At 44.3% G+C, this 20,668-nt stretch overlaps 1 protein-coding gene and 1 long non-coding RNA gene across 8 annotated transcripts in view; one reads left to right on the top strand and one right to left on the bottom strand.

Moving 5' to 3' along the window:
- Positions 1–20,668, bottom strand: part of EVC2 (EvC ciliary complex subunit 2) — an 85,316-nt gene that overhangs the window by 54,625 nt on the left and 10,023 nt on the right. For 4 of the 6 annotated variants that reach the window (XM_076335921.1, XM_076335926.1, XM_076335923.1 and 1 more), the window contains exons 3-7: positions 20,300–20,460; positions 19,704–19,790; positions 14,851–15,037; positions 12,642–12,751; positions 7,587–7,649 (exon numbers count right to left, since the gene is read on the bottom strand). In XM_076335921.1, the coding sequence (XP_076192036.1) occupies positions 7,587–7,649; positions 12,642–12,751; positions 14,851–15,037; positions 19,704–19,790; positions 20,300–20,460 (608 nt within the window). The remainder of the gene's footprint in view (positions 1–7,586; positions 7,650–12,641; positions 12,752–14,850; positions 15,038–19,703; positions 19,791–20,299; positions 20,461–20,668) is intronic. The other 2 variants (XM_076335924.1, XM_076335925.1) reach the window with 2 other exon arrangements.
- Positions 606–14,785, top strand: LOC143159304 (uncharacterized). Of its 2 annotated transcripts, none has more exons than XR_012995159.1 (3): positions 606–1,004; positions 1,846–2,047; positions 14,208–14,785. It is a non-coding gene; the product is annotated as an uncharacterized LOC143159304 (long non-coding RNA). The 2 variants fall into 2 exon arrangements; XR_012995158.1 differs by having other exon boundaries at positions 11,888–14,785.

Raw genomic sequence — 20,668 nt, 5'->3', positions numbered from 1 at the left:
GACTTTTGGGTGTCCTGTACTTAACAGCCTGTTTTCCAGTGTTGCCAATCTCTCCTAAGTCTCATTGAAATGAATGGCATTTGATGTTGCTCAGAGCCTCCAAAAAATCAGTTTAATGTTGGCTACCTTTAATTAATGGCCTTTTCTCAGTTCAATAAAACTCAGTAATCACCATAGGGAAAAAGCACCAATATCAGTTCAGAATAAGTATGTAACTGACAGTTGACAAAACTACCCAATTTGTGTGCACCCTTGCAGTTTCTGCATGAGCCAGAGTCAGAAAAGAATAGCAGAGGCACTGGAACCACAAGCCAGCTAACAACTTTGTACGCCTTTCACTTTAGCTCTTAATTTAATCTTTAAATTGAATTGCATTAAAAATTAATTTTTACTTCATGCTCCATGTAGCAGAAGTTAATTCAGTGTTTGTTTAGTTCTTTGAGATCTCTGGATGAAAAACATAGCACAGCTATTAGTATAATGTTTCACCACAAACTAATCACTCTGCTGGGACTAGAAAGTGTAAATAATTAACATGCTGCTTGCAAGCTGGGCTTGGTTATCTCTTTGAGCAGAAACGTGAGAGCATTCCATGGAGTCAATGGTACTTCTGCATAGGAAGCGATAATCAAATGTGATCCACAATTTGAAAAGGATTTATTCCAATTTAACAGCAGAATTTTATCCTTTTACTGCCTAGTTTTTCTCTCTGTCTGATATGTTTTTGTACACTGAAAATCTGTCATATCTCTAACTGAAAGGAACTGCTTCACATCAGACTTTGTTGTTTCACAGGCTCAGCTCCTCAAAGCTGCTGGAGATGCTCAGCACTCATTGATTTCAACATGATTTCAGTTGAATCAGGTGATAGTGTAGTATCAAGGAGATCATCGAGACGTTAATACAGGCTACTATCTGGCACTTGCACAGTTCCAAGCAGAAGATCCAAGGTTTACTTCACGGTATTGTACATATAGAATCAACAACTGCTCTGACTGACAGAGGTATGTTTGGTTTGGGTTTTTTGTTTCATAAAATCATAGAATGGTTTGGGTTGGAAAGGACCTTAAAGATCATCGAGTTCCAACCCTCCTGCCATGGGCTGGGATACCTTCCACTAGATCAGGTAGCTCAAAACCTCATCCAACCTGGCCTTGAACAATTCCAGGGAGGGGGTATCCACAACTTCTCTGGGCAACCTGTTCCAGTGTCCCACCACCCTCACAGTAAAGAATTTCTTCCTAATATCTAATCTAAATCTACCCTCTTTCAGTTTAAAACCATTAGCCCTCGTCCTATCACTACACTCCCTGATAAGAAGTCCCTCCCCATCTTTCCTGTAGGCCCCCTTTGAGTACTGGAAGGCTGCTATAAGGTCTCCCCAGAGCCTTCTCTTCTCTAGGCTAAACAACCCCAACTCTTTCAGCCTGTCCTCATATGGGAGGCACTCCAGCTCCCTGATCATCTTCGTGGCCCTCCTCTGGACCCACTCAAGCAGGTCTATGTCTTTCTTATGTTGGGGGCCCCAGAGCTGAACACGGTACCCCAGGTGGGGTCTCACCAGAGTGGAGTAGAGGGGCAAATCACCTCCCTCGACCTTGTTTTTTAATGTGCTTAGTCTAAAATAATGAAACCCCTGAAGCACTTTGAGGTTCATTAAAATGTTTTAGGACTAAGTATTTATCTGAGTAAGCCAGCCACATGCTGAATTCCTTCTAATGCCTTTCAATATCTTTAAGTTTTAAATGGAAACCAGAAAGAAAAGAAAAAGAGGAGCAACACATTAATTTCCCAGTTCCATGTGTAATTACCAACACATTGTCTGAATGTTTTTTCTTGATACAGCTTCCTACTACTTCGGCCAATTGCTTCCGTTACACTCCCCTGTACCACGGCCGACCACTAAGGACACCCAGCACATCTGCATCAGCGTCAGTACCAGCTCTCTCCTCCTCTGACTCTGCACTGCCCCCCAGTTCCTTGCCACGAGCTCAGTTAAAGCTGCATCACTTTGCATCGAAATATCTTCATCTTGGAAGACGATTATGTAAATATTAACTAACTCCTTCTTTCCCTAACCCAGTGTTTACTCCCTTCACAGATCAAAAGGGTTTAGCCCATACCCCTTGAACAGTCACAGAGCCAACAAAAATCTGTGTGTGACTTGGAAAAAATGCAATTCCTCTTAAGTCAGTCCGCTGTCCCCAGCTTCTCCAGTTGCATGCACTAGGTGGCCAAGAGGCAATCACAGAAGGGTTCTCCTTGAGCTCTGACATACCAAGGCTCTGCCTGAGGTCCCACCGCTTTCAAGGAGCAGGAGATGCTGTAGGTAATACTTAGGAAAAAAAATGCTGCTTTGGAACCACTTCATTATTTTGTCTGAATTCACTTGCATTTGTCTAATTTCCAAGCACTCTGTGAAATTTAGGGACCTCTCTAGGCTTCCGGGGAGAGCAGGAATCTGGTGAGGCTATGGGTTCAGTGAAGCTGAAATGAAGCTGGTTAAGTTTTGATGGAGAAAAAGCGCTGGCTAGGGAATGATCCTGTGCTTTCTAAGTAAAGCAAAAGGCGTGACCTATGGCGGGACAGTCAGTCTGCATCAGGGCAGGCAGGTCTGTCAGAGGTTAAGCTCCGATGGAGAAAACTGGACAGGGAATTATCTGTGCTTTTATACTTTAAGAAAATGGGTTCTGGAAGGACAGTCCATGTCCTTGTGGGGCTGTAAACCCAAGCAGGAGGACACAGCAGGCACCTAATGGCATCTAAAAGCATCACAGCGCATGGTGCGGGGCAGGTGCCAGAGCCCCTGCACAAGCCACGGCGTAGGACCAGTGTTGGCACTGCAGGCCAACCTTCAAACCACTGACACACCAGTGAGCCTCAAAACCCATATCCTAAGCTAACTTCTTAAGCCATCCCAATAGTGGGAAAAGGCATTACAGGCCCCAGTTTCTTTCAAAAACTGCTGTGCTCCCACTGATTTGAAGGATGCTGAGGGAAGCAAGCCTGGTAAAAATCAGATCAAAGCAATTATCATCCATCCCATGCAACGCGCTTAGATGGGAGAACTTCCTTTTGTCCTTTTTGCTACAGCTTCCCATTCAGCATCAAAACCACACAGCCGAGGGCAGAGGCACACAGTACTCACAGTCCCTGAAGCGCTGTGGGAAGACATCTCACATGGACACTCAGATGAGCAACACTCATATTTTTTCATAACCCACAAAATTACCTTTCACAGGCAACCAAGCACTTTCTTCCAGCAGTGCAGAAGAGAAAATCCACAGGGTTTGTAAAACTTTAAAGAACAGCACAGTAGCCGAGTGTGCAAGCAAACCACGTGAAAGCTGACAGGACCAATTTAGCATGGCACTGCCATGGCTATGTAATTAATTCTTCTCTTTTCTCTCCCCAAACTCAACATTTAGTATCCACTTAGTCACACAGAGTGTTGGCTTTACCACACCCATGAACAGGTTTAAATAATGATTTTTAATAAATAAAATCTGAGATTGAGAGCATTTATGACAGCTGAAGGTATGGATGAAATACAATACATCACACCTTTTTCAGGTGATCATAATTTCCTTGCAGAAACTGATTTCATTCTGAAACACCTTATGCTTGGCCACAGCCCAAAGGCAAATATTATGCAGGTGAAACATGATGTGTTCCATAATTTCTAAGATTTATTTTTCAAAAATTAACGGTATTCTCCACACACCTTTACCACACATTTTTATTACAAAACCTGTTAATTTAGTAAGTTCAAATGCAGCTGAGCCAATTTTACCTAACTATGGAATAGTCCCCAAGAACTTGTTGAGGTCTAACTGTCAAGTTTAAGTTGGAAAAAAAAACACACTATAAAGGTTTTAAGTATAGTAATAGATTTCAGGAATTTTCATGGTGGGCTGAGACCAATGTAGCTTACAGTCTTAGCTTAGACATCACCAACTGCTGCAGATCAATTCACACTGAGCTCTACAGAAAACCATTCATGAAGCTATTTTTCTAACCCAGTCAGCTACTGCATGGCTTACACCTTTAAGAATAAGAGTTTCCAAAAACTAGATTTATGGTAATTCCAAGCATAATTCTTAGCTATACAAACGTCCAATCCTTTTAAATCTTACTAGATCTTTATCCAGGAACAATGAGTTCTCTAGCTCATGTATAGTTTTACTTTGTATCATGTTTAATTCTAGCTTTCATTTTAACAGAACGGGCACTTGATCTTTAATTATGAGAAAGCCAAGTCTGGACTTACACTAATAGAAGCTAAGAGGGCAAGAGATCCCCAGCAAAAGAGAATACTGGAACAAGAGGCCCCCGTGCCCAATCTCCAAATAGACTACTGATTTTAAAGGTGGAGAGGAACTCATGGGACAGGCCCATGGAAGGAATGAGCGGTCTAGGCCTCAGGACCTCTTCAGGCAAGCCCCATCCACGTGAACTTTAGATTTCAGTTGATACAACCATGGCAAAAAGTTCTGGGGTGAAACAAACTATTTTCTTGTGCCTGAACAGAAATAATCACAGCGTTCTTGCCAAACAAGCCACAGGTCCTTAAAAAAAGACCCCCTGCAAGACAGCAGCCTGTCAAGGTAATGAGGGGTTAGGGGACAAAAACAAGATTGGTGAAGAGATTACTCCAGCAATGAGTTTACAAACAGAGAAGGACTGGTGGGAGATGTGGTGGTCGGAGGCCATCCTGGGCTTAGCAACCATGAAATGATAGAATTCTCGCTTCTTGGTGAAGTAAGGAGGGGGGCCAGCAAAATCGCAACCATGGACTTCCGGAGGGCGGACTTTGGCCTGTTCAGGATGCTGGTTGAGAGAGTCCCCTGGGAGACAGTCCTGAAGGGCAAAGGGGTCCAGGAAGGCTGGACGTTCTTCAAGAAGGAAGCCTTAAAGGCGCAGGAGCAGGCTGTCCCTGTACGCCATAAGAAGAACAGGCGGGGAAGACGACCGGCCTGGCTGAACGGGGAGCTTTTGCTGGGACTCAGGAAAAAAAGGAGAGTTTACCGCTTGTGGAAGAAGGGGCAGGCAACTCAAGAAGAGTACAGGGATCTCGTTAGGTCATGCAGAGAGGAAATGAGAAAGGCAAAAGCCCAGCTAGAACGCAATCTGGCCGCTGTCGTTAAAGACAACAAAAAATGTTTTTACAAATATATTAATGAGAAAAAGAGAGCCAGGGAGAATCTCCATCCTTTATTGGATGTGGGGGGCAACACTGTCACTGAGGATGAGGAAAAGGCTGAGCTACTTAATGCCACCTTTGCCTCAGTCTTCAATAGTCAGACCAGTTATCCTCAGGGTACTCGGCCCCCTGAGCTGGAAGACAGGGACAGTGAGCAGGATGAACCTCCCATAATCCAAGAGGAAGCAGTCAATGACCTCCTACGCCACCTGGATGCTCACAAGTCTATGGGGCCAGATGGGATCCACCTGAGACTGCTGAGGGAGCTGGAGGAGGTGCTCGCCAAGCCACTCTCCATCATTTATCAGCAGTCCTGGTTAACAGGGGAGGTCCCGGACGACTGGAGGCTTGCCAATGTGACGCCCATCTACAAGAAGGGCCAGAAGGAGGATCCGGGGAACTACAGGCCTGTCAGCCTGACCTCGGTGCCGGGGAAGATTATGGAACGGTTCATCTTGAGGGCGCTCACAAGGCATGTGCGGGACAACCAGGGGATCAGGCCCAGCCAGCACGGGTTCATGAAAGGCAGGTCCTGCTTGACCAACCTGATCTCCTTCTATGACCAGGTGACCTGCCTAGTGGATGAGGGAAAGGCTGTGGATGTGGTCTACCTGGACTTCAGTAAGGCCTTTGACACCGTCTCCCACAGCATTCTCCTAGAGAAGCTGGCAGCTCACGGCTTAGACAGGTGTACTCTGCGCTGGGTCAAAAACTGGCTGGACGGCCGGGCCCAGAGAGTTGTGGTGAATGGAGTTACATCCAGTTGGCGGCCGGTCACGAGCGGTGTTCCCCAGGGCTCAGTTTTGGGGCTGGCCTTGTTCAGTATCTTTATCAATGATCTGGATGAGGGGATCGAGTGCACCCTCAGTAAGTTTGCAATCGACACCAAGTTGGGCGGGAGCGTTGATCTGCTCGAGGGTAGGAAGGCTCTGCAGAGGGACCTGGACAGGCTGGATCAATGGGCCCGGACCAATTGTATGAGGTTCAACAAGGCCAAGTGCCGGGTCCTGCACTTCGGCCACAACAACCCCATGCAGCGCTACAGGCTTGGGGAAGAGTGGCTGGAAAGCTGCCTGTTGGAAAAGGACCTGGGGGTGCTGGTCGACAGCCTGCTGAACATGAGCCGGCAGTGTGCCCAGGCGGCCAAGAAGGCCAAGGGCATCCTGGCCTGTATCAGAAATAGTGTGGCCAGCAGGAGGAGGGAAGTGATCGTGCCCCTGTACTCGGCACTGGTGAGGCCGCACCTCGAATACTGTGTTCAGTTTTGAGCCCCTCACTACAAGAAGGACGTTGAGGTGCTGGAGCGTGTCCAGAGAAGGGCAACGAGGCTGGTGAGGGGTCTGGAGAACAAGTCTGATGAGGAGCGGCTGAGGGAACTGGGGTTGTTTAGCCTGGAGAAAAGGAGGCTGAGGGGAGACCTCATCGCTCTCTACAACTCCCTGAAAGGAGGTTGTAGCAAGGTGGGTGTCGGTCTCTTCTCCCAAGTAACAAGCGATAGGACGAGAGGAAATGGCCTCAAGTTGCGCCAGGGGAGGTTTAGAGTGGACGTGAGGAAAAATTTCTTTACTGAAAGAGTGGTTAAACATTGGAACAGGCTGCCCAGGGAAGTGGTTGAGTCACCATCCCTGGAAATATTAAGGTTTATTGGGCATGGTGGTGTTGGGTTGACGGTTGGACTCGATGGTCTTAGAGGTCTTTTCCAACCTTAATGATTCTATGATTCTATGAAACTGATGGATGCAGCGGGGAGTTCTCTAATAAAAAAATATCTAGAAGAATGACACTGCTGCAATCAATGTAATTTTGAAGGTTTATTTGGCCTCTTAGAAACCATGTTAATTCAGAAGCCAAGAACAGAAAGTCATACTGGAAGGATGACTAGTTAAAAAACGAAAGGCAAACATAAACTATGCCTCTCTTACTGCAGTTTTATTTCTCAGGCTCCCCACACAGCTATTTTCTGATTTGTGTATCAGCAACATACAGAAACTTTCTCAATAGGTGGTGGATAACTCCACACTTTTGGAAAGGCAAAAAGCTTTCTCATGGTGGCTAGGCACAGGAGCAGGTGAGCATATTCCTCATCACAGTTCTCTGTGCCTGGACAATTCTTCAAATGAAAAAACATGGCTAGGAATACAATGGAAGTTTGTAGATTTTCTACACTAAATATTACTGCTTTAAGACGACAAAGATCCCCTATCTTGACTCCTGTTTTCTTCCTCTTAAAATCAGAGAAGGCAGAACTTGTTTATGATTAATAGCCAATAGCTGAGTGATGAGATATAAGTACGTAAGTACATCCTTAGCTCCTAGGATTTAGTTTAGATTGTCCATAAGTTTAAGCAGGAGAGTCAACATAATACCAAATCATAGAATTTACCTTGGTCTTTTCTTCTTCAGTTATGGTGAACGATGCTGTCAATGATACGAGATGTGTTTTATTCTGACAGAGATATAAAAATATTACATGTATTAAAAAATGAGCAGAATCTACTGGCAAACAGCCCAGAGTCTCTAGAAAAGCCTCTCCTTAGAAGATAAGCTATACTTCTCATTAAGCTTAAAGCTGAAATAAATCTGATAAGAAAATGCAGTGTACTTAGGGGTAACACTAACAGACATGTTGGGTGCCAAAAAGGGCTGTCATGGTTTAACCCCAGCCAGACACTAAGCACCACACAGCTGCTTGCTCACTCCCCCCCGCCAGTGGGAAGGGGGAGAGAATCGGAAGAGTAAAAGTGAGAAAACTCGTGGGTTGAGATAAAGACAGTTCATTAAGTAAAGCAAAAGCCATGCACGCAAGCAAAGCAAAACAAGGAATTCATTCACTACTTCCCATGGGCGTTCAGCCATCTCCAGGAAAGCAGGGCTCCATCATGCGTAACGGTTACTTGGAAAGACAAACGCCATCACTCCAAACATCCCCCCTTCCTTCTTCTTCCCCCAGCTTTATATGCTGAGCATGACGTCACATGGTATGGAATATCCCTTCGGTCAGTTGGGGTCAGCTGTCCCAGCTGTGTCCCCTCCCAACTTCTTGTGCATCCCCAGCCTACTCGCTGGTGGGGTGGGGTGAGAAGCAGAAAAGGCCTTGACTCTGTGTCAGCACTGCTCAGCAGTAACGAAAACATCCCTGTGTTATCAACACTGTTTTCAGCACAAATCCAAAACACAGCCCCATACTAGCTACTAGGAAGAAACTTAACTCTACCCCAGCCAAAACCAGCACAACACGTAAGCAGCTGCTCTGTGGGATACGCTCCCCTTCTAGTCACACAGAGGCATATTCTGGTGCTTTCAGAATTACATTTTTCTGTGCCTATAAAAGCTGGTGCACAGAAACAGGAGATGCACAGAACAGGAGCCACAGTCAGTACACATGTCTCTACTCTTACAATGCCCTGTTTTTTGAAGTCTTGCTCTCTACCACTCTAGTACCACTCTCATGCACATTGAACATTTTTTCCTCTAAAACAAAGGAGATACAGCAGTTGAAATGAAAATACATCTGCAGGTTCTAATTACATGCAGTTATAGAATCACAGAATCATAGAATCATTAAGGTTGGAAGAGACCTCTAAGATCATCGAGTCCAACCGTCAACCCAACACCACCATGCCCACTAAACCATGTCCCTAAGCGCCTCATCTACACGTCTTTTAAATACCTCCAGGGATGGGGACTCCACCACTTCCCTGGGCAGCCTCTTCCAATGTTTAACCACTCTTTCAGTAAAGAAATTTTTCCTCACGTCCAATCTAAACCTCCCCTGGCGCAACTTGAGGCCATTTCCTCTCGTCCTATCACTAGTTACTTGGGAGAAGAGACTGACACCCACCTCGCTACAACCTCCTTTCAGGGAGTTGTAGAGAGCGATGAGGTCTCCCCTCAGCCTCCTTTTCTCCAGGCTAAACAACCCCAGTTCCCTCAGCCGCTCCTCATCAGACTTGTTCTCCAGACCCCTCACCAGCCTCGTTGCCCTTCTCTGGACACGCTCCAGCACCTCAACGTCCTTCTTGTAGTGAGGGGCTCAAAACTGAACACAGTATTCGAGGTGCGGCCTCACCAGTGCCGAGTACAGGGGCACAATCACTTCCCTCCTCCTGCTGGCCACACTATTTCTGATACAGGCCAGGATGCCCTTGGCCTTCTTGGCCGCCTGGGCACACTGCCGGCTCATGTTCAGCCGGCTGTCGACCAACACCCCCAGGTCCTTTTCCAACAGGCAGCTTTCCAGCCACTCTTCCCCAAGCCTGTAGCGCTGCATGGGGTTGTTGTGGCCGAAGTGCAGGACCCGGCACTTGGCCTTGTTGAACCTCATACAATTGGTCCGGGCCCATCAATCCAGCCTGTCCAGGTCCCTCTGCAGAGCCTTCCTACCCTCGAGCAGATCAACGCTCCCGCCCAACTTGGTGTCGTCTGCAAACTTACTGAGGGTGCACTCGATCCCCTCATCCAGATCATTGATAAAGATACTGAACAAGGCCAGCCCCAAAACTGAGCCCTGGGGAACACCGCTCGTGACCGGCCGCCAACTGGATGTAACTCCATTCACCACAACTCTCTGGGCCCGGCCGTCCAGCCAGTTTTTCACCCAGCGCAGAGTACACCTGTCTAAGCCGTGAGCTGCCAGCTTCTCTAGGAGAATGCTGTGGGAGACGGTGTCAAAGGCCTTACTGAAGTCCAGGTAGACCACATCCACAGCCTTTCCCTCATCCACTAGGCAGGTCACCTGGTCATAGAAGGAGATCAGGTTGGTCAAGCAGGACCTGCCTTTCATGAACCCGTGCTGGCTGGGCCTGATCCCCTGGTTGTCCCGCACATGCCTTGTGAGCGCCCTCAAGATGAACCGTTCCATAATCTTCCCCGGCACCGAGGTCAGGCTGACAGGCCTGTAGTTCCCCGGATCCTCCTTCCGGCCCTTCTTGTAGATGGGCGTCACATTGGCAAGCCTCCAGTCGTCCGGGACCTCCCCTGTTAACCAGGACTGCTGATAAATGATGGAGAGTGGCTTGGCGAGCACCTCCTCCAGCTCCCTCAGCAGTCTCAGGTGGATCCCATCTGGCCCCATAGACTTGTGAGCATCCAGGTGGCGTAGGAGGTCATTGACTGCTTCCTCTTGGATTATGGGAGGTTCATCCTGCTCACTGTCCCTGTCTTCCAGCTCAGGGGGCCGAGTACCCTGAGGATAACTGGTCTGACTATTGAAGACTGAGGCAAAGGTGGCATTAAGTAGCTCAGCCTTTTCCTCATCCTCAGTGACAGTGTTGCCCCCCACATCCAATAAAGGATGGAGATTCTCCCTGGCTCTCTTTTTCTCATTAATATATTTGTAAAAACATTTTTTGTTGTCTTTAACGACAGCGGCCAGATTGCGTTCTAGCTGGGCTTTTGCCTTTCTCATTTCCTCTCTGCATGACCTAACGAGATCCCTGTACTCTTCTTGAGTTGCCTGCCCCTTCTTCCACAAGCGGTAAACTCTCCTTTTTTTCCTGAGTCCCAGCAAAAGCTCCCCGTTCAGCCAGGCCGGTCGTCTTCCCCGCCTGTTCTTCTTATGGCGTACAGGGACAGCCTGCTCCTGCGCCTTTAAGGCTTCCTTCTTGAAGAACGTCCAGCCTTCCTGGACCCCTTTGCCCTTCAGGACTGTCTCCCAAGGGACTCTCTCAACCAGTGTTCTGAACAGGCCAAAGTCCGCCCTCCGGAATTCCATGGTTGCGATTTTGCTGCCCCCCCTCCTTACTTCACCAAGAAGCGAGAATTCTATCATTTCATGGTCGCTAAGCCCAAGACGGCCTCCGACCACCACATCTCCCACCAGTCCTTCTCTGTTTGTAAACAGCAGGTCGAGCGAGGCACCTCCCCTGGTAGGCTCACTTACCAGCTGTGTCAGGAAGTTGTCTTCCACACACTCCAGGAACCTCCTAGACTGCTTCCTCTCTGCGATGTTGTATTTCCAGCAGATGTCTGGGAAGTTGAAGTCCCCCACGAGAACAAGGGCTAGCGATTGAGAGACTTGTGCCAGCCGCTTGTAGAACGCTTCATCCGCCCCTTCATCCTGGTTGGGTGGTCTATAACAGACTCCCAGCAGGATATCTGCCTCGTTGGCCTTCCCCCTCATCCTTACCCATAAACACTCAACCGTACCATCATCACAATCGTTGAGCTCTATACAGTCGAAACACTCCCTAACATACAGGGCCACCCCACCACCTCTCCTTCCTCGCCTGTCCCTTCTGAAGAGTCTGTAGCCATCCATTGCAGCACTCCAATCATGAGAGTCACCCCACCATGTTTCTGTGATGGCAACTAAGTCATATCTCTCCCGCTGCACAATGGCTTCCAGCTCCTCCTGTTTGCCGCCCATGCTGCGTGCATTGGTGTAGATGCACTTGAGCTGGGCTATCGACTTCACCCCAGCATCGGCACGCCACCCCTAGGCTCATCTCTAGTGAGCCTGGTTTTATCCTCTTCCCCCTTCGAACCTAGTTTAAAGCCCTCTCAGTGAGCCCTGCCAATTCATGAGCAATGATCATTTCCCCCTGTGAGATAGCTGAACTCCATCTGGTGCCAGCAGGCCCGGTGCTGTGTAAACCTCCCTGTGATCAAAAAAACCAAAATTCCTCCAATGGCACCAGCCCCTGAGCCACGCGTTGATCAGGTGTGTTTTCCTCTTCCTTTCAGTATCCTTCCCTGCCACTGTAGGGACAGAGGAAAACACTACCTGTGCTCCCGATCCTTGAACCAGTCGGAAAAAAAAAAATGAAAACCATTTTATGAAAACCACAGGAAAAATATCAAGCCATATTTAAGAAGCAGAAGATCTTACTTTGGAAGAAACCACTTGTCCTGCCTCCTTAGTCCTGCCTCCTACTCAAAGCCGGGCTAACTCCAGCATTAGACCAGTTGTCTCGGAGCCTGCTGCAACTGAGTTCTCAAAAATCAGCAAGGATGGAGATTCCTCAGCTTCTCCGAAAAATCTCTTTCAGAGCTTCACAACTCTCATACTAAAAAAGTGTCTTCCTTATGAGCAAGGAGGTTTTCCTTTGCTGCAACTTGTTCTTTGGTTAAAAGAAATTATTTTCTGATAAAAATATGGCAAAACTTTCAATCTCTCACAGACTACCGGAATACACACATAAGCATGTGGAACACCATTATTTCCCGGATACATAGGTAAACTGGAGAGAAACACAGGCAGTAGAGAGAAAAGCTACAGGACAACACACCAACATATTTCACCTGTTTAAGGAGGTCTAGGACTTCCTAAGCTATGAAGAATAACTCATGTATTTATAAATTCACGGTAAACAATCAGAGCGCCTAAGAACTTCATTTCATTACATGCGGGCCTCATTGCTTAGGCAGATGAGAACCACCTTGGAGACTTTTTTTTTTTTAAATTGTGAAGAGCAAAATAAAACTGTGAAGGAAATACCTGTGATGAACTCCTGAAAGTTAGCTTCACAGGCAGTGTCAAGACCCTGCCATCCCACATTTCTTTTGCATCAAGAAGTGCAGAGTAGTTGATTGCAAAGTGTTCTCCACCTGTTAAAACAGGGAAAAAAACACCCAACAGTGTAGATGAAGCAGGTGAGGTACATCTGCCAGTGCAATAGTGGCCTCTAAGTAATTGTGTCTGCATTTTCTTAAACAGAGCAGTAGCTACACTGACTTGAAAACAACCCAGTACAGTTGCACATCTTTCTTTACACAAGAAGACCGGGTGTGAATGTCTGAAGAGTGGAGCACCCAGCTGTGCTCAGCTGCAGTTACAGTTGTTTGCAAAATTTGAAAAGCAAGTTCAATATGAATAAAACATCTGAGGAGCTCTTTAGGTTCCCCTTTGGACTGTGCTTCCTCACCAGCAAAAGCGCTCTCCTAGGAACCAAGCTGCAATAAGCTCACAACACTGACTTCAAGGGAATTTAGCAGAGGGGGCCTACCAGCATAGTCCAGAGAGGAGGGATATGGGTAGATTTGCTGTGTCCCAGGAAATTTTCTCAAGGATCCCTGGGGAAGGCTTGGGACAGCACTGGAGCTTTTCCTTTCTGACACAGCAGATGCCGCACATCCAGTGTAGACAGTTCCTGGCCACATGAGCCCAGCAACATGCTTTGTATCTGCTGCCTCTAAGAACTCCAGCAAATTTGGCCCAGGATCTGGAAACTGCATTAAACGATGCCTCAAGCTACTGAAAGGCATCAGGTTTTGACCGATACTAAAACTCAACATGAGATATTTAAAAATAATTTTTTTTATAAAATGGACAGCCTACATTATAACCACTAACTGGTTGGTTCTCCTCCCGTTGAAACCAAAGAGAAATCTGACTGAGATTTCAGCTAGATTTTGATTCACAGTGCACTGCAGCACTGAAAAATTATTATGGCTAACATGCAGCATGACAGTACATAGGCCAGTGTAGGCAGAGCCCTTCTGTCCAGCCCTAGTGGCAAAGTATGGGCTGAGTCCAGGACTGACATAGTAATGACCAAACCTTAAACTACGCATAAATCTGTTTTGCTGGATTTTCTTCCACTTCAGTATTCTTCATGCTGATTCGTGCAATGTATACAGGCTGGAAAAGCTAGCTTCAGTTCCAGATTCAGTAATTATAAATAAATTAACTGCTCCAACTTGGTTTACTGGATCAGCTATGCAAGCCATTTTTCTGTTCTTTCTCAGGGATCATTCTTTCTTAGGAAACTCTGTTGAGAGCCAGCAATTCCTTTATGTTTTCAAAAAAAACAGTCCTGTAATCAGTACCACTACTCACACTGCTGTTATTAGAAATGGAGTCTGGCTATCCATCTGCAATCAGACAGCAGCCCCAGGTCTACTTATTTCCCTTTCCTATTTGGAAATCTTTCACCAGTAAAACACTGTCGTAACCCTACATACTTCAACCATAAACAGGTATCACCGAACACTTCCGAAGCTCCAAGAGAAATATCATGACTCTCAAAAGCAAGCTGCTAATTTTCTATGTGCTTGTGCTTAGGAAAAAGGAGAAGAAGAAATCAAGAAAGGTAAAATTTTATGAATGTGCAATGATCCAACTGCTATCAAAGGAACAGACTGACTCCAAGAGTGGAACAGGTTTCTCTCTCTATTACTTGCTTTGATTTTATAATTTGCTCAGTCTGGGGAGAACAGATACTGAGAAGAGCTGCCTTATTTCTGATGAATCATCTTGCCTGCTTGCATGGCCTTTTGCAATTCCAGTGCACCTCAATACCTCAGCAAGCCAATCTGCCACGCTTGGCTAAAGAAGGAAGACTCGTCAGATATGATGAAAATGGCTTGTGCAGCAGCTTTTAAAAATATCCAAAATGAACAAAATACTATCATGACAGATTCTGTTTCATTTTGATGGCAGCGACTTTTACAGAGTATAGGGGCTCACTTCTGGGCCTGGGAGATCAGAAGCAGTTCAAAGGTGGGAGTCAAAATGTGAGTTAATACAATTGTAAACTGCAGCACAAAACCTCTCCCAGAGTTTTTCACCTGTATTAACTGATAATCGGAGAATTTACACCACCATAAATAAATAAATAAATGAATAAATAAATAAATAAATATTGTGATTTGAACAGATGTTCTTCCACACGTAATCAGAGGTACTTCCCTGCAGATTTTGTTACCTTGCAAGAATCTTTTCCTGTAAATCTGTATGCCATCTGTGGTCTCATTACCACTGTTTTTTTGAACATGTAGACCAGTGATATTGTCCAGGAGGATAAGATCTGTAACATTTGTTGAAAGCAGCATGTTGGTGTTATTAATCAGAAGTGTAATGTATGCAGTTTGAGGGTCATGTTCAACATCCACCTGAAAACAGAAATATTAGTATTAATGGTGCAATATGGCAGTATGTGCATCTTAACAGCAAAATTCATAGTCTTGATTACCAACAAAAGTTCATTATATGTGTAAACTTATTTTCTGAAGGCATCCTGAGTGACCTGCAAATGGCAGTACACTCAGTTTGATCTCAAACTCCCAAGGGGATTTAAATTTTTGGTATGTCAAGTTGCTGCTTGGAGACAAAGGGACAGAAAGCCAGAAGTTGGAAACCCAGCTCATGCAGAGCCAGAAGTGAAAACAAGAATCTGAATATCCCCATGATACCTCATACAATACAGAACTGGATCATAACTTTATAACAACAGTCTGGAAAATTCTTAACTTTGAACTTCTGTACCACGAGGATGTTTCTTTTGCAAGCTGCCCTGGCTGCAAATTCATTCTCTCCATGCAGTTTTGGTCTCTATTTCCCTTTTTCCGCAGCAACCACACTCTCCGAAGGGTGCCGGCTGCCTCGATTCACCGTACCCATGGGAGGGCTGATGGAGCCACCAGTGGACTTGGAGTTCACGGCTCTGCTTCCTGTTAGCGGTGAAGTTCATAAGCTAATCACCAATCCCTAGCAACACACACTCACATGATTTTAATTATTTATTCCATTAGGCCGTTAACTCTTATTGAGTAATTATACCCTCTAAATGAAATTACTTCAAGCACAGAGTTGCTCACTGACCTCTCACCTTCCAAATCGCCTTCCCCTATAACCCATATTAAACCAGAATTGTCTAAAACTTTATCAGGTCTATAATATGCTGGCCTATAGTATAGCCATGATGGTATATCAGGCTTCTAATAATGACAGCAAATTAACACTTATTTAACTAACGAAAGTATGATTCAGGCCGAGTCTTTCTCTTTTTTCCTCTTCCTTTTTAGGAAATGTCTACTCTCTATCTGGACACTAGCAAATATAACTAATAAAGCAGTCCCCACAGAAATTAGGTCCAAAAATATGAATTGTGACAGACTTCAGAAATCACACCAGGGTTCATGGCAGCCACAGGGTTCGACATATATAGTTATAATTTCATTGTGCACTATTGATCTCTGTATTTCATACTAATTCAGTATAGAAACAGATTACAGTTTTAGGATAACTTATGAATCAAGGAAAAGAAACAGTTTATTGAAATTATTATTGCTTAGTTTGCATTTTTCTATTTAAGTGACAATAATTAAAGTACATTTGAATAAATCTGTTTATATAACTAACTCTCTTTGGTATACCACATTAAATTTTCCGAACTTATTACAGCAAGTTCAACCTCAACTGTATTAAACAAATTTTATGGAGGAAAAAACCCAACTATTTATTGTACCAGATTCTGCAAATAATTGTCAGCACGTATAAAAATACACTTAATCATATTTGTGAGGAAAGCACTACCAATTTCATATTTTTGTATATCAATTATACCCCAACATTTATGAGACTTAAAATCACCAAATATTAAAAATATGATGTATTTTGGGCAGATTTTCTCTCTCCTGGTTTCTGAACTGGCATGATGCAGTCAACGTGCCTTTCAACCTTTCCTGCACAGTCACAAAGGCTAGAAACTTGCTTTAAAAAGCACAAACAAAATGAAACAGGAAAAAAAGCCTCAAAGCCACTTAAAGAAAATCCAAAGCCATAAAGCAGAGACCCTGATGCAATTACCAAAACAAGAAAACACACCTTGAAAGATTCAAGGTTCAAACTGCACGAGTTAATACTGTATTATGCTCCACAGTAAGCGTGGATGGGCTTGTGCAGACTAACATGTATGCACTAGCAAAAGAGGGACCTGGGGAAACAGGGGGAAATAGAAAAACTTCCCCCCCCTTCATTTTCCCATACCTTTCCCTTGCTCTTCTGTGAGATGAAGGCAAAAAATAAGGATTTCAGGGTCTCTTCCTCTGCTTCTAATCAGGCACAAATATATTCCTTTACATTTGGGGAGAGGGGATGTAAACAGTAATTTAGATTAATTCCTAAAATAAAACAGGCAGAGCAAGTAGCATGTGTGTATATTCACAGGTACGTGGGGGAATATGGCAGCATTAGTCCTCTCCTTCCCCTAGGCAGGAGGTTTAATGCACACTCCCACACACTGTTCATTCTCCTTCTCCAACCAATTTTGCATTTTCTCTTCGTTTTGTTTCGTTTAATAAAATTCTTAATTCAGTGACTAAACAAAGCAACCCTTCAGAGGTATCCCAACCATACCGCCTATCTCCTACCACAACCTTCCTCAGGTGGCCAAAAGGTCACATTTGTTGCATTTCTGATTAATATTAAATACATGCTTTGTATTCTTTATTTTTGACTGGCAGTCAGTTTTAAGCTAAATTGCAAAGGGATTGAAAGAATTTGGATTTTTTTTCCTGATAGCACTGGAGAAAGCAGCAGATAAGAATCAAGCAGCAGGGAAGCTCTTGGGTTTGACATGTCCAAGAAAGAACCTCCTCCATACACTGCTGCCATTGGGATCAGCAGCTACTGGGTATCTCCTTTAAGTTGCTCCTCTAATTTGCCTGAAGTTGTTTTTTCTTGCTTTTGGAGCAGATGATTATGCTGCCAACCATCTACAAGAACCAAACCCAATGGCAGTCGCTGATGATGCATAAGTGCGTACTCCATTTTCTCTCTGCTGCTGAAGCACACTGTGTGTGTCATCACCCCCTGCAAGCCATGTCACTTCAGGTACCTGGGAGAGCAGAGTGAAAGAACCACAGCAAGAGCAAGGACATGCTAGGAGAAAAGAGAGGAGGAAGGAATTGCCATGGAAGTGGAAGTAACAGAGGATCTTTGGGAATAAGTTAAAACAACCAGAAACAGGAAAGGAGGAAAAAAATGAAGGATCGTAGATGATCTGCAATGCAAGAATGCTTAAGAGGTTGAGAAACGAGACACGTAAATGTGTTAAAAGCCAAACAGTCAAATTTAAAGATTTACTTCAGCTCTGCCAAAGATTATTGTCATTATGAAGTATTATTACAGAAAAGTTCATGTCATACTATGGAATGAAGCTCCTAAAGGACCACATTTCTGGAAAGAAGGGAGGGACTGGGCGCTGGAAGCATAGGTATGATTTAAACACCCCAGTTTCAATAAGGGTATTTCTGCGATAAGGTGTTGGAAAAATCCTGACTCCAAGAAGTAAACGTATGTCATCTCCATGGTCTGAGGAGCCACTCATGGTAGGAGGAGGAAAATGTGCAAAATTCACTTTTTTCCATTTAAAACAGCTAAAGACCACCATATGGCCAGTCTGTCTCTTAGCAGGAAAGCATCTGTTCAGACAAATTAGGATTTAAGTAGATGACAAGGTAAGCAAAGGAAAATAAAATGTGAACTGCATTTGAAGGTGGAAGACAATCACATACAATTGTATAGTTTTCAGTAATTTACAACTAATAGCACTGCAAAATTATTTTCTGATAATCCCAGCATCTACAACAGAGTAACTTTGATCTTGTACAGCAGGATTGCAGAATTTTTAATGAGCATGTGTGAGGCTGTGCTACGAATAGCAGAAAAAAACAACATGTAACTGTCTCAAATTCTCTTTCTGAGAGGCTCTGATATAAAAATTGGCAATTTACAGCTGGAAAAGCGGAAGATTCTGTGTTATGGCTTATGTCTGAAATGCTCACTATTCAGCCTCATTAATTATGATATGCCGCCATTTCAATAACAACATTATAGGTAATTAGTGCCATGAGATGTGACGCATATTCATTCTTCTCTATGCAAATGATCTGGTGCAGGTTATAATGTCACCTCTTCTGTACTGGTTACTGAATCCTCTACCCTCATATGCAGCATTTCAGTGGCTAAATTCAGATTTGTCTTAAAGTTGGATGTGCTTTCTCTCTCCAAGGGACAGGGAAGATGAACTGTCTCTAATTATAAAAATTCAGACTTGCTTCATCCAGTGTAAAAAAAAAAAACGGGGGAAAAAAAAAAGAAAGGAAAAATAACAGTCTAGGTAAATCTATGCCACATAAAGTAAAAATAAAATGGAAGGTTTAAAATTTCCTTATGATAGGGAGGTCTTTGCTCCTCATAAGCATTTTACACAAGTTAAATGAAACCTTTTTTTCATTAAATACTGTATTGTAGCTGAGTCCCACTGAATATGCAGACTATGACACACTAGCTCTTCTATGGCTGTGTGATAGGATGCCCAAAGACACAATGGGCATCACGGGGCTCAGTGCCCCATCCTTCAAAAGGAGTCTATACTTGACACAGGTAGGGCACCCATGGTTGAGCCAGGAGAGTATCTCAGAAGGCCTATCTCATCCTCTAAAGAAGTTTGTCTCTATCTCTACCCAGCCTTGTGGCTGATTTCTAGAGTTCACTGGGCTTTGCCCATTTATAGTTTTACAAATTCACACTGAAGTATTTACTTTGACCACAATCCAAAATCCCCTGAAGTCTGAGAGAAGATTTTACCGACTTCCTTCAGTTTTGAATCAACAATGCAAAACTGTGCCTCTTACAGAGGGTGCAAATATCTTAACATCAAAATGGACTTTCTCCCAAATACTCAGCATGAGCACAATTCTGTTTTCACTTTTTAAAGGACATTTGGGTACAAACTTCCTACTAAATTAACAAGAGAAATGTAAGAAAACTTACCACACCACATTTCTGAAGGGTTATTCCAAATCCAGACGACACTGATATATTGGACACATCTTCAGGCTGTGGAGGAAGCGGAAAAGTCTACATAGAGTGTGAAAATATCGTAATTCACAAACTGCAGCCCAAGTTAAATTATGTAAATAATGAGAAAAAAAAATTAGGGGTATTAATTGCCTTCAAATTTAAGAGCTTTGTTATCCCAATAGTTAATCCTTTTTTCTAGTCCAAATTTATATGAACTACTTACTCCCACAAGTAATTATTAGCATCTTTATTGATGTATTCATCTTCCGGCTATCACAATTCCCTAACAAAATACACTACGCACAAAGTTCATCAGACTATACAGATCTGTTTTATTACTGTCTATCAGAATTTACACAGCAATCACATAGCTGTATCTGTCACAATAATTCTTTGGAAGTCTCACAACTAGCTGGTGTTGCTGAAGCCATCTCAAGTGAACATAATCACCCAAGACAGAATTAGAAATGTACTAATTGGGCAGTAAATTCCCAGCAGCGTTCACTTTTGATATAATTGCTACAATCCTTACAAATATTAGAAGTGGCAAACCATCTTTTACTGACCAGTTGGCGGTTAACAGAAGACTCTCGTTTGAACAAAATCTTCTTTGTCCATGAGGGTATCAAAGCAAACAGTGAATGGCTCCACTGATCATCCGAGGCTGCAGAAGTCAAGAGCCGGTGAGGGGCTTCACTTGCTTGAATGACCAGAGGTAAGGGCATTGCTGAAAACCAAGGCAACGCTCTGCATTAGAGCTAAATCCGGCTCCCGGGCGGCAGCTGCTTGGTGCAGGTTCCAGCCAGGGATGGGGCTCGTGGTACCTGGTGCTCTGTGTGCACACAGCAACCAGTACGCTCTCCCTCAAAGCACTTGAAATCAATACAGGTAACAGAGACATGAGGCCAGACAGGAAACACAGACGGGATTTGCCC

The sequence above is a fragment of the Aptenodytes patagonicus genome, chromosome 4, assembly GCF_965638725.1.
Source record: "Aptenodytes patagonicus chromosome 4, bAptPat1.pri.cur, whole genome shotgun sequence".
In the NCBI taxonomy this organism is placed as follows: domain Eukaryota; kingdom Metazoa; phylum Chordata; class Aves; order Sphenisciformes; family Spheniscidae; genus Aptenodytes; species Aptenodytes patagonicus.
This window is presented reverse-complemented; position numbering and strand designations above follow the sequence as displayed.